We start from the raw sequence: 14,026 nt of genomic DNA on the forward strand, positions 1-14,026 counted from the left end.
ACAGAGGTGGGGCTAATAGGACCATCCAATGACAGAAGGGTGGTGCTGTTTCAGGGTGTCCACACGTATAATGATAATAAATGTGGACCCTTCCAAAATGCCCTTGTTAATAATTTCATAAGTACAGGTTTTATGAAATGCCAACCCCCAGATTATTAATCACTTCGAAATAGAGAGAGTTCAAAGAGACCAAACTAGACCAGTAGAGGCCACTCCACTAGCATTATCTAAGTTTTATAACATCTGGAGACACAAGGATGTTGGTTGTCAGATACAGAAAAATCTGATAAGGGGAAATTTATGACCCTGGTCTGTTAGATTTTCAAATAAAGACCAAACACCTTTACATTTAATGGGAGATAAGGAATTAATTTTATCCCCAATATCACACCACCTACACCTCACACGGCACCCCACCACTCACACCTCACGCGGCACCCCACCACTCACACCTACACCTCACGCGGCACCCCACCACTCCCACCTACACCTCACGCGGCACCCCACCACTCCCACTCCCACCTCACGCGGCACCCCACCACTTCCACCTCACGCGGCACCCCACCACTCCCACCTACACCTCACGCGGCACCCCACCACTCCCACCTACACCTCACCACCTACACTTCACACGGCACCCCACCACTCTCACCTACTCCTCACGCGGCACCTCACCACTCTCATCTACACCTCACGCGGCACCCCACCACTCCCACCTACACCTCACACGGCACCCCACTACTCCCCCTAATTTAATCGGTGTGCTCATGACTCCGCCCTTCTCATCTAGCCCCTCCCCATTAATCACAAGGTATGGTCATGTGGCCGTGACATCGCTGATAGGTCTCTCCCCATCCAGCATCTCTCAGGCGGGTGTCTGTGCTCCGCACGTGTTCTCTGTGTGGCCTGTGTGTGAGAAGTGGAGATGGCAGAGCTGGGTGAGTAGAGGGAAATCTCCGGACTGTGTCCTCCTGTCATATCTGTCCCTGGCTGTATCAGTCTTCCTCCATTCCCCAGCCATTATCTCTGCATCACCTCACATAACCCCATGTAAACAGCGTGACAGCCTGAATGTCAGCAACTAGTTCATGTGTGCTGAGATTACAGATAACTATAGAAGTATAGATTGTGTGATGATTGCAAGGTGTGTGGGCGCGCTGCATACAATATTGAGGAGATTATATACAATGTCAGTTATATTGCAACACCTCTTTCTTTACCCAATATGATTGTAAGGCATGCACAATAGTTTTATTGTAAAGTCACCCTATGGTTTACAAATGTAAGATTTCTGATTGGATATAATTTGTTAAAGGGGGATCTTCCTGTTAAAAGATCTAGTACAGATAGATTTATAGGACCTGCCAGCATATCAATGTTTTGAAAAAAAAAAATTAAATTAAAAAAAAATTAAATTAAAAAAAAAAAAGTCAGATAAATGAAGATCCGGTTTTCAAATCCCCAGGGCAAGGTGAGGTGTAACTCTGCAGCAGCATAAAGATTTTGTGAAGAGTACAGGCCGGGTAGGTATAAAAGGATCTTTCATTTGCAGGAGCTTTTGTTTTCAGTGAGATCTTACCTACCTGAATGTGCAGAGTACATCCCCCGATATTGATTCCTTTACCTGGCACAGGCGATGACCACCTGAACTAGTGCCAATACTTGGCCCTGATTCCTCTAGGTTCTGAAATGTTAATTGGTTATAACCTAGGTGAAATTGCAAAATCCAGTGTGCTTGTGTATCAAACCTGACCTCTAATCTTTTGAAAATATTGCGTAGTCGGTGGCTGGCTTGAAGCTAGTCAGGTGAACCTACCTTAGATTGCACGATTTTTAATACATCTGCCAATTTGTGTGGAATGGCTTTTGTAAAATCTGCTTCTCATATCAATTTTGCTATAAAACTTACAGCAATGGTAAACTCTGCCTACAGGAAATGTAAATGGATGTATCATGACTTATTTGGCTGTAATTTAATTATAAACATATCAGTTATATTGTATCATATGACTGCACAGATGGGGCTTTGTGTGTCCTCCAGGTCATTAAGGACACCATGATCTAGTGTTAGAGTGGTTGTAAAGATGTGGGAGCAAAAATGGGGAAATGAGTGGCGTGTTTTCACTCTATCACATTAAGTGTTTAAATATATGGGACAATCAACTTTTACTAAAAGATACAGGTTTAGAAATATTAAGCAGTCTTTTGAAGTTTTAGTAACTATTTTAAATAGATATCTGCTTAGGTTAACATCTGTGGGTTTGAAAAGATTGGTATATGTAAGAATCTTTATGCAGAAATGTCTGCTGAACAAGAAGCGTGTCTTGTGCTTTGTTATGGAGTATTGTGCCTTAGGTGGGCATTGTATATATCGGCAAGAGATGACGTTATGTCCTGTGCTATGTCATATCCACACAAACCATATGTAAATATCCTAATGCATTTGGTATTCTGAATAACAACCACTTCCTGCTTTGTATGTTGTAGTTGAGCAGGGATATACAACAAAAAAGTGCTGATGTATTCAGGGCAATCTTTTGATAATATGACCCATTTTCATGGTTCATGGTGTAGGAGAGGAGGTAGGGATGGCTAAATTTCTTTCTTTTTTTTTTTTTCTTTTTTTTTTTTTCAGGCTGTTTAGGGACTATTTCTATGGCAAAAAGTAGAAAGCTCTCACAGACGGAGTTATAGAATTTTCTCAATGAACAAGAAAAGGCTGATTTGAGGAGATTGCAGTGATGTTTTTTTGCATGCACATCACTGCCCTACTTCTTTATATATAGGGTCTAATAATTTGTGTGATGGGTGATGCTGTTCACACTTCATTAAAAATTACAGTATGTCTGAAACATAACCCTTCCTCAATACAAAATATATTGAAGTGTGAATTGGGTATATTTCAGCAACATTTTATAATATTCCCCTTGTCATTTATATGTCAAAGTTTACACATTGATTTTTTGTTTTTCAGCTCTCTTCAGTGTTTCTGATAAGACTGGTCTTGTGGAGTTTGCCAAGAAGTTGAGTTCTCTTGGGCTGTCCTTGGTGGCTTCCGGTGGAACTGCTAAAGCTCTGCGTGATGCTGGGCTCACAGTCAGGTAAAAAATACATTGTTAATTTTTCTCAAAGTGACCATTGGTCAAACCAATCATGCCTTTGTCTTTTATTTTAAAAATAATAAATAATTTTCTTTACTGCATGACTTCCTAAATATCCAGGTACTGCATATCCCTTGCAATTTTCCAGTAAATAGATCTGTTTAAATGTAATCTGTGGTCAACAATACCTACCTAATCTTACCTCCTAGGATGGGAGACTCTTGGTAACATAGTTTCCTCTCAAATGGAAATTTCAGATTAGAACTGAACTTCAAGTACAAAAACTACATAGTTTAAATTTAGTAGTTTATATAGGAGTAGTTTTATTTGATAAAGGATTTTTATTCTTGTGCATACTTGGCTTAGTTATCTTAGTTTACAAGAATATAACAAGGAGTTAAGACAATATGCTGGTTGTGTTAAAAATTGCTTATTTTACTTTCATAATAAATGCTTTGCTTTTAGTGGTGTTTTATATCTGCCTGGTATTTATCTTTAATGTTGTAGGAAATCTAGGTCTAAAGACTACTTGTTTACTCTTCTAATGAAAATTGTATGATGCTTGTTTTATTCAGTCAAAGCAGAATGTATCTAATTCTTCTTGCCTAGGTATAAAGGGGTTCTTTCGCTTGCTTTTATGTATTGATTTTGTTTGATTTTACCACTATAATATTAATATCACAAGATTACTTTACACCTGTCTTATGTTCCTGTTTTAAGCTAGGAAGTTTTTAGCATGTTGAGTGTGGGGACATTAAGATCTCCTCTGCTTTTTCTGTGTATTAGATAGGTAGAGCAATATCTTCAGAACGACTAATGATAAAGTAATGGTATTACCAGTAGCAGAATCCTGTACTTTGGTCAGAAAGACAATAATTATCAACGTTTGCATGTAAACTTAATTATAAAATGTTTGATAATATAAAAGTCCTAAAGTGACCAGGTAATAGACAATCATTTGTTTTATTTTACTGTTCCAGGGATGTCTCTGAACTTACTGGTTTCCCAGAGATGTTGGGTGGACGTGTGAAAACTCTTCACCCCGCAGTTCATGCAGGTCAGTTCAAGACATCACGGCCAAATGAATTGCAGAGTATTAACTGTACAGAACTAATTTTTCTGCTTCAGCTAACTTCTTGGTTCTTTAATTTTCTCAGCTGCTGATTCTTTCAAGTTTGATAACTCCAAGGTTGTTTCCAGAAAACATCACATTAAAAAGTGGAATTAAACTGGCCTTGATGTATTATTTATTGCTGTGTCTTTCTGTAGATAGTCTTTTAATAGGCCACTTTTAAATGGGCTGATGCTTGTTTATTGTGAGCTGCCAGCTTTAAAGTAAATCGATGAGATGGATAACTTGACAATGCAAAGAAAGTTCAGGCACCTACATATTTCTTTACAACCCCTTAAGAGCGCTCCAGTATACAAATTTCAACTTTATGAGGGAGGAGTAGAAGGATGTGGCTAAAACAATCACTTGTTTTCTGCATAATGCTTTTGATGTACAGTTTTGAGGACATGTTGTGGTTTGGACCTGTGTTAAGTAAATTAGGTTTGCGTCAAACTTGTGGACACTTTTTGCTCTTTTACTCCTGATTTATAAAGTTTAGATACAATTTTCTGTGCCATCTACAATACACTAGGTCAGGGGAACAGAAACAGGGTGCCACAACAATAGTTGTCAGGTACATAAATGATACGACTAATAAATGGTTCTCCTAGGCAATGTACCTTGTCAATGGCAGACAAATGTTGTAGATATGCAGGATTTGATAACCCTCCCTGTTCTAATCAGTTTCTCTTTTTAGGTATCTTGGCAAGAGGGACCCCTGAAGACCAGGCGGATCTTACCAGACTGGGTTTTAGCTATGTCAGGTACATCAGCCTTTTAAGCTCGAGAAAGAAAGGACTGATTGGACTTTTAATAGCGATAGATGTGCAATATAATAAATATCTACTTCACTTTTATTTTTTTTAATTTCATATAGATGCAGCACAGAAAACCCTTGTTTTTTATTTTTTTTATTTTTTTATTTTTTATTTTTTTTTTAATTTGCTGCAAAAAAAAAAAAAAATCGCCTGCATTAAGCTGCAGGCTTAACTATGCATGCATCATTGGGCCCTTTTGCATCCTAAAACCCAAACTTTGGCTATACTGTAGCACCAAGTGTTTTCATACAGCTAAACATTGGGTTGATGAGGAGCAGTGGTGGGAATAGGCCTCATATGGCCCTGTGGGGCCCATAGAAAGTGGATATACCAATTTCACTGTGTTATACTGTTTAGTACATAACCCCCAAATGTATTACTTTTTGGTGTATCCGGATAACATGTTTGACTAGATCAGGGGTGTCCAAACTTTTTGCAAAGAGGGCCAGATTTGGTGAGGTGGAAATGTGTGGGCCGACCGTTGAGCATGTACTCAGGGTTAGTGTGAATGTGGTCTGTGCGGGTCCCGCACAGCACACGCCCGCCAGGGTGATGTGAGGGATTCCCTGTGCACAGAGTCCGGTGTCAGTGCGGGCTCCATGCAGGGCTCCTTCTTGGAATCAGTGGGTGTGGTCCGTGCAGATCCCGCACAGCGTACGTCCACTATAATGACGTAGGGGGATTCCCTGTGCACACATGGGGACTCCCGTCCTGCCGAGTAGCGGGCCAATAAATTTCAAGGCGGTTGATCAACTCTAATGAAATATACAATATCTTTTTTGTACACGTGTTTTTTATACTGTGGGCAGCAGTGCTGGCGGGCCGCATTTTATTGATTTTATGACCGAGGCTGCGGGCCGATGGAAATCTGAACTGGGGCCGCAATTGGCCCCTGGGCTGGACTATGGACATGCCTGGTCTAGATGAATGAAGCTTCTTAAGTGTGCTGTAAGAAGGTGGTGTTTCATTGATACAGATCACTTTTGATGATTCTTTGCAGGGTGGTTGTCTGTAATCTGTACCCCTTTGTGAAGACTGTTTCTGCACCTGGTGTCTCAGTGGAGGAAGCTGTGGAACAAATTGACATCGGTAAATATTGCCCCCACTCCTTACCCTCCGGATTTTGATACTAATAGTGCACTATTTGGCATTGATTCCATTCTGTTTTCTCCCATGCCTTTTTTTCAATGTTGGCCTTGAAACCTTAAAAATAAGTGGTTGCTTTCTTAAACTTAACAATCTGTGAAACATTTTTAAGGCTTTTATCAAAATTGTTTTCATTAATGACGTTTACTGTGAATGTGATTAAAAGGGGTGTGCTACAATTCCGTCTTTCCATTCCTATCGATCCTCAGAGACATTGCTTAGAAGTTTACTCTCTAAATTTCAGGAGACCTTTTCAAATGAGTCTTTAAAGGTTCCATATAATTAAAGATGGAGTGTAGTTTCAGTGCATAGTTACCTTTATGCCAGAAATCCTTCTGAAACACTCTGGTTAGTGATGGTCCTTTCATTTTCCAGCCTGAAATGATTGTGATAGCAGTTGTCACAACACTACACAGAAAAAGTCTATTGATACATTTAAAGATTTGTAAGAGGAGCAATTAAGCAGGGCTAAAGTCTGCATTAAAATGTATTTACTCTACTGTCCTATTACAAAATAAACATGACCATTGGCCAACAGTTCCTAAGAGGATCAGAGGGGCAGATTAAATATCCTATTTTGATCACATTTGTTCCCCCATGTTCCAGCCTCTTCCATGGCTGCTCTTCACTGACATAAATGTGAATGTTTAACCAAGCTAAATGTTTGTGTTTATGGCGTGGTCAAGCAGCACAGAGATGGGTTGCAGTCAGATTGTGGCTGTACAAACCACCATGACCACTTATCCTACTAAACATATACAGTTTTATCAGCTATTAATGTCATTCAAAGAATTAAACCTGATAAGATATTGCAAAAATGAAAACCTGGTCTAACTGACTGTGTTTTACATTCATCAGGTGGTGTAACTCTGCTTCGGGCAGCTGCCAAGAACCATGCACGTGTTACTGTCCTGTGTGACCCCAATGATTACAACAGTATTGCAGAAGAGATGGAAAAATCTGATCAGAAAGACACCACACTGGAGAGACGCTGTCAGCTAGCTTTGAAGGTACCAATCGTAAGACTTAGTATAAATTGATCTAAAATGCATCCTCATTCCATTGATGTCTGCTCTGAACAGGTGACATCTAGGTTGATGCTGTGGCATTTATCTCTGGTGTTTGGACTTTCTTAATAAATCTGTGCCACCCATTGTAATACTATAAATTATCATCTCTACAGGCGTTTACTCACACTGCTCAATATGATGATGCCATCTCCGATTACTTCCGTAAGCAGTATAGTAAAGGTGTGTCTCATCTTCCCCTCCGATATGGTATAAATCCTCACCAGGTTCCTGCTCAGATCTTTACTCGTGGAGCACAGCTGCCCCTCACAGGTAGGTAAACATTATGCTTCTGAACACACACAAGCAAGATCAGGCAGTATATGGCAGCACCCAAAGCAGTTTTTTTTATTCTTAAGGGCTTCCTAATAATATAGGGAACCAAGGTTAAACTTGGCGTGAGTGTGACTTAATGTCATTACCACAAAAGTAGCGTAAAATATATAGACCACACAAATACCGATGTGTTTCATGTGTACAATACTGTCAGGACCACTTTAACCAAAAGGTAATTAACAGCAATTTAAAATATTACATATTCAAGCCACTGAACTTGTTTTTGCTGCCATGATTGATTTTTTTTAAAGATGAAGGGGTTGTCACTGCCTTCAACATTCAAAAGTTCTGCTTTGTAATTTTATTCCATATTATTTTATTAAGTAATGGAATATTGCTGTTTTAGTGCTTGATTCATTCGTTTTTGAAAACTGAATAAGTTTTTTTTTCCACATTTAAGGATCATTGTATGTATAATGGATGCTCTATGCCTCAGTCAAATGTGATTGTTCTGTTTTTTGTTTTCTGCAGTTCTGAGTGGTTCTCCTGGATTCATCAATCTGTGTGATGCTCTGAATGCCTGGCAGCTGGTTACAGAGCTGAAGAATGCACTGGGTCTGCCTGCAGCCACTTCCTTCAAACATGTGAGCCCAGCAGGTAACCAATTTTTAAATTGGTGTGCTACAGAGTCTAATTAGAGTGGCATATTGGAAAGGTATCCAGTAAATATGTTGCATGCTTGTGGACTTTCAAACTTTAAAATTTGGACTCTCTAAAGAAAGAAGAGCAATCTAATTCTATACAGAAGATAGAGGACTTACGAATAGTAATAGGTAACTATTTGTTTTGGATTGTGGATCCAGCTCAAAACCACTTCTGGACTGCTGCTGAGTTCTGCAGTGCTAAAAGCACGTGCAATGGTTTAAAAGGCCAGTCTACATGTCTGAAAAGAGTTTATTTACAAAAATGGATGACAGCTCTAACGGTGTGTAGGCCTTGTTTCACGTCAAAAGTAATTAGTTTTGAGTTTTATTTATTGTTAAACCACATCTAGGCATTTGTACATGCTGTTATTGTGATTCATCATTGTAAATAGCCCTTTACTGCATCAGGCTTACATCGACCAATATTTAATGGATGTCTACACTCTATGGGATAGCTAAACTCTTTGCAGATTTAACCAGTGATGTAGCTGATCCAAGCACTAATTTTAGCAATTGTGTGATGTGCCCAGTCTGGGGTTCATGCATGTGTACTTATTTTATCTGCCAAGATAGCTAATGAAAACTCCATTTCTCCTGTCAGTTACTAAAGTTTTTTTTTTTTTCTAATTCTAGGTGCTGCTGTGGGTGTTCCATTGACGGAAGAAGAGGCACAAGTGTGTATGGTGAAGGACCTGTTTTCATCCCTAACCCCTTTAGCAACTGCATATGCTAGAGCAAGAGGTACCAGAACTTATAAATATTTATAACATATAATAAATACAATATTGTAATTATAGGTTATTGAACCAATTTTGCATGACTGTTCAACTAAGGTTTTCTCTTGGTTACTAGGTGCTGACAGGATGTCTTCTTTTGGCGACTTTATTGCCATTTCAGATGTCTGTGATGTTACAACTGCAAAAATAATATCTCGAGAGGTAAGATCATTACAGGTCTACTAAGTGGGAAAGCCTTTTTATCATAATGAATATGCTGAAAAGAAAGATATTAACACAGTTTGTTGTTTGTGTTAGGTGTCTGATGGTATTATTGCTCCTGGATATGAAAAAGAGGCTCTGGAAATTCTTTCTAAAAAGAAGTCTGGAAGTTACTGTGTGCTGCAGGTGCTTTTTTCTGTTTAAATTCTTAAAAATGGTTTGGTGTACACATAAAACATTGTCGAGTTGCTGCAATTTTTTACTACCAGTGTAGTTCACAAGTTTTTTACCCCATGGTTCCATGCAATTGGAATACTGCCAGTCATGTGGAAACTATATATCATCTTTTTTTTTTTTTCTGTGCCCCTCTCAATTTCCAATTTAGGTTGGTCAACAATAAATTTAAAGTATCTATCTGATGAAAAAATCAGTATGTTTAAGTTGTGGCAACTTACTTTATCTTTCAGATGGACCCAAATTATGAGCCTGAAAACAATGAAATTCGGAGTATTTTTGGCCTGCAGTTGGAGCAGAAAAGAAATGATGCAGTTGTAGACTCTTCCCTGTTTAGTAATATAGTGACCGCAAAGAAAGAGGTGTTGTTTCAGATTTGTCCCACATCTTTACCGTGTACAATGCCACTATAATATGCAGACAGCATAACTTTTTTTATTTTTTTATTGGCTTTAATTCTAGCTTCCTGAGCCAGCAACCAGAGACCTGACTGTAGCCACAATTGCGCTGAAATTCACTCAGTCTAACTCTGTGTGCTATGCCAAGGATGGGCAGGTAACTATTAGTATGTGTAGTACTGTGTATATCTTACCTTATATGATGAGAAAGAATTGGATTTAATCAAGACACAAGGCCTTGTGATGGCTGTACATGTAGCTAAACAATTGTTTTTGTAAGAGTTTTTTAGCTTTTTAGAAATTGTTGACCCTAAATTTTAATAGATTGTTTTTAATTAAATAAAAATTGGCTGCTTTTAGAACATGTAACTGAATGTTTGCTTGAAACTCTTATGTAAATACCAACCTCCACCCAATTGATTATTGCAATGTGGGCATAGGCAAAAATATTTGAGTGCTTGCCAAATATGAAGGGCAAGGATGAAAACCTGCAGTTTTCTCTCTGCCTCTTAACTGCTTATTAAATCTAGTGTTATATATTTGAAGTATAGTCTGTTCGCTTTATATCAACCTGCTGTAATGAGTGTGCTGATTCCAACGTTATGATACATTTTCTTCTCCGTCAGGTGATTGGGATGGGTGCTGGGCAGCAGTCTCGTATGCATTGCACTCGTCTTGCTGGAGACAAAGCTGATAACTGGTGGCTGAGGCATCACCCACGTGTTCTTGGCATGAAGTTTAGAACTGGAGTGAAGCGATCTGACATCTCAAATGCTATTGATCAGTATGTGAATGGCATCTTTGAAGGGGTCAGTATACATAACTAAAGTGCATGTGCAGCACCTGCCTCTACTTTACTATTTGAACATCTACATTTCTGTTTTCATTTTACAGTTTGGTTTAAAACTGATTTTATCTGTATGATTTTATGTATGTTTACTGGTCACAGAAAGAGCGAGAACAGTGGGAGTCCTTGTTTGAAGATCCCCCTGAACTGCTGACCCCTGAAGAGAAAAAACAATGGATCGCTACCTTGACTGGGGTCTGCTTGAGCTCAGATGCTTTTTTCCCCTTCAGAGACAATGTAGAACGGGCTAGTAAGGTAATGATAATAACAGGCCTGAAAGTCTTTTTACAATGTAATGGTCAAAAAGCTTTTTAGAATATGACTGCTTCATTCTGTTTTGCCATAGCAAGCTCAGGTGTTCCCTTAAATATATATGCAGTGTTTAAGAGTTTAAAAGCCCTGTTGATGAAAACACAGTTGCATTGCTCACCTAAATAAACAAATTTTTATTTAGTTAAAAAATTAGAACTTTTCTGAAAAGGCTAATTAAATGTGACTAACTGCAACTAGTAACTAGCTGTAAAGAAAAAGCCTATTACCTATTCTTGTGTATCCAACACATTTCCAGGAAACTTGAGTTCTGTCTTTTAGCCCCTGTATCACTATAAAATAGTGAGGAAGCAAGAGAACAGGCATCTACATCTGGAAGTGTCTGGGATGCAGAGGTTTCTCAGGCAAAAGTGAAGCTAAAGTCCTGCTTCTAACCTTTTAAGATTCAGGCAGGTTTTTATTGCAGAAATAAGGAGGCTATGTCCCTTCTGCAATAACTGCTCTTAACTGTCTGATTGTCACCTAGCTGTCTGTTTTTTGCATTTTGAGTTGTGCATGCTGAGCGTTGGTTGCAAGGAAAACACTGCAAACTCCCTTGCAAGTTCCAGGAATCAATGAACTCTTGTGTAGGCAGTTGTCATCCCAATCAAAATGGCAGAAGATGGTCTCCTTGAAGTGGGATGAAACGGGGAAGGAAGTAGTGACAGGCTGAGTTTTTATTGTTCTTCTTTATTGTACCCAAAGGAAAGTGTGTGTGTGTGTGTGTGTGTGTCTACTTAAAAAGCTAGCTCCAATATTATTGTACTTAAGACCATCTTTCTTTTTTTCCCCCTTTCTTTTAGAGTGGGGTTCAGTACATCGCGGCTCCCTCAGGCTCTTTGGCAGACAAGGTGGTAATTGAGGCATGCAATGAGCTGGGCATCGTTTTGGCTCACACAAACCTACGACTTTTCCACCACTAACATTCCAAAAAACCACTCTTCTTTATACTGTAGCAATAATATGCATTGTAGTAGCGTAATGTGTTTGCCATAAATCTACCACTGGTTGCACAGTGCTCTGTCATCTTGGCTTTCTTTCACAACCAAATTTCCACCATGTGGGCACACAAGTGGAAATAATGACCACAAAAAAGCTTAATAAATGTATAAATATTTTGGTGTATCAGTTTTCTTTCATTTTGCTACTGAGAAATTCTATCTTTTTGTCTTGGAAAACTCTCGCATCAAGATATCCCTCTTTCTTTTCTGTATCCTTTCCCTACCACATGCAGTTTCCATGATCCCTTTCAAAGGCTCATCTCCGTGTAATGCTCATCACCACCACACAAATAGAGCATTGTTCCTGTCCTACCCATAGACCTTGCTCACTGAGCGCAGAAATGCAATCTGGAGTTTCATCAACGTGAAGCTCTGTTCAGCAACACTCTATTTCTTATTCTGTATATGGGTTGGGAGAGGACAATTGGACTGATTATTTTTTTTTTCTCCAAGAAATAAACTTTATTAAACTGCCAAAGAAAAAGTAACACATTTAAGTATATATTTCCATCAGTACAGCAATAACACATTAAATATTTTAAGAACCAGGATATCCATACATAACTGACATGAAGTATGTAATTAAGCTATCTATATCATATTATAAAACCTTTGAAATCAAGGTCCCTGAGGAAAATGTTTGTCAAATGAAAGGGGCTGCTAAGATAGCGTATCAAAACGGGTATCTCCAAAATTACCTAGCTGAAGATTTCTATCATAGACTCAAGGTGACTTTTAAGGTTTCTTCTCAATGTTGGGTAATGGGGAGATGGTGGAGGAATGGAGAGGAGAAAAGGAAAGAAAGGACTCTGTTGTCTGAATAGGCGTTTATTGAATTCCAGTACACAAGAGTATGGTATTCTGGAGAGTTGCAAAAGCTCCACCAGCACGCCCAGGTAGTGTAATACTTAGCCATACCATCTCGGGAGGAGTGGATGGCTCGTATAGCTCTCCCATCTTCGCTATAATCATTAATTTGCATAAACCACCAGTCTCCTGCAGTGGGTCTCAGCCTCTGGAATAATAATTTGGGATTAAAATGAAACAAGTGTTTTCTTGTTTTTGTGTGGTGGGCAATGAGTAGTGTGTAATAGGATTTGTGCGGGAGACAGAATTCTGTGTGATAGTCTTTAAGGTGTTTGTGTGGGTGTTAGACATGCATTTAGGTTTTCATATGCTCAACTATAATTGTGATCATCTTTTACAAAATATAATAAAGGCAATATAGTGCCATAAGCCATTACAATTATCAAGACACATTCTTCTAATGGTCATACTGGATGTGTTTATATCACCTCTATGGCATTTTGGGGGGGGGGCACATAAGTAAGGAAAGGGAAACCTGTCGTATGTTAGCATCTATGTATAGCCGATTAACCTTTATAAGTGACAGCACCATTGTCTGTATTACTTCCACAATCTGTAGTAGAGCACCAGTATGCATTCATCAGGTATCCGTGACCAGTGTGCAGAAAAGTCAATCTGTAAATGGATAGAGAACTGGCTTAAAGATCGCATCCAGAGAATTGTAATTAATGATTCATACTCAATGGTCTAAGGTTATTAGTGGTGTACCCCAGGGTTCAGTGTTGGGACCTTTACTGTTTAACATCTTTATAAATTATATGGAGTTTGGGATTAAAAGTACCATTTCTGTGTTTGCAGATGACATCAAACTATGTAATGGAATTAGGTCCATACATGATGTCTATATTCTACAAGCAGATCTGGATGTACTGTTTGATTGGGCAGCCAAGTGACAAATGACATTTAATTATCGATAAATTAAATATATCGATATAAAATATGTAAAATTATGCACTTGGGGCCTAACAACATGCATGCTTCATATTGTCTAGGGCGAGTACATTTGTGGGAGTCAGAAAAAGATCTGGAGGTTCTGGTAGATCATAGACCTAATAACAGCATGCAATGCCAAGCTGCAAAATCTAATATAGTAAAGTACTTTCTTGTATTAAAAGAGAAATAGACTGCAGAGATGGAGACATAATCCTGCCCCTGTACAAAGCATTGGTCAGACCACATCTGGAATATGCAGTCGTTTTGGGCACCAGT

General features: G+C 38.8%; 1 protein-coding gene across 1 annotated transcript; it reads left to right on the top strand.

The window, feature by feature from the left end:
- Window positions 1-810: 810 nt before the first annotated feature.
- Window positions 811-12,066, top strand: ATIC (5-aminoimidazole-4-carboxamide ribonucleotide formyltransferase/IMP cyclohydrolase). The gene is made up of 16 exons (XM_072418468.1): window positions 811-938; window positions 2,975-3,101; window positions 4,082-4,158; window positions 4,910-4,976; window positions 6,031-6,119; window positions 7,035-7,186; window positions 7,360-7,516; window positions 8,051-8,176; window positions 8,857-8,964; window positions 9,076-9,161; window positions 9,258-9,347; window positions 9,629-9,757; window positions 9,858-9,950; window positions 10,420-10,602; window positions 10,743-10,895; window positions 11,753-12,066. The coding sequence occupies exons 1-16, from the start codon at window positions 926-928 to the stop codon at window positions 11,870-11,872; spliced, it is 1,770 nt and encodes a 589-aa protein (XP_072274569.1). The 5' UTR covers window positions 811-925; the 3' UTR covers window positions 11,873-12,066.
- The last annotated feature ends 1,960 nt before the right edge of the window (window positions 12,067-14,026 follow it).

This window comes from Pyxicephalus adspersus, chromosome 7, assembly GCF_032062135.1.
Source record: "Pyxicephalus adspersus chromosome 7, UCB_Pads_2.0, whole genome shotgun sequence".
Taxonomy (NCBI): domain Eukaryota; kingdom Metazoa; phylum Chordata; class Amphibia; order Anura; family Pyxicephalidae; genus Pyxicephalus; species Pyxicephalus adspersus.

What these genes read in the sequence shown, in the direction of transcription:
- ATIC (XM_072418468.1), top strand. An exon ending in GCTGTCAGCTAGCTTTGAAG is followed by an intron (nt 7,187 to 7,359) that starts GTACCAATCGTA and finishes TCATCTCTACAG; the next exon opens with GCGTTTACTCACACTGCTCA. An exon ending in ATGTAGAACGGGCTAGTAAG is followed by an intron (nt 10,896 to 11,752) that starts GTAATGATAATA and finishes CCTTTCTTTTAG; the next exon opens with AGTGGGGTTCAGTACATCGC.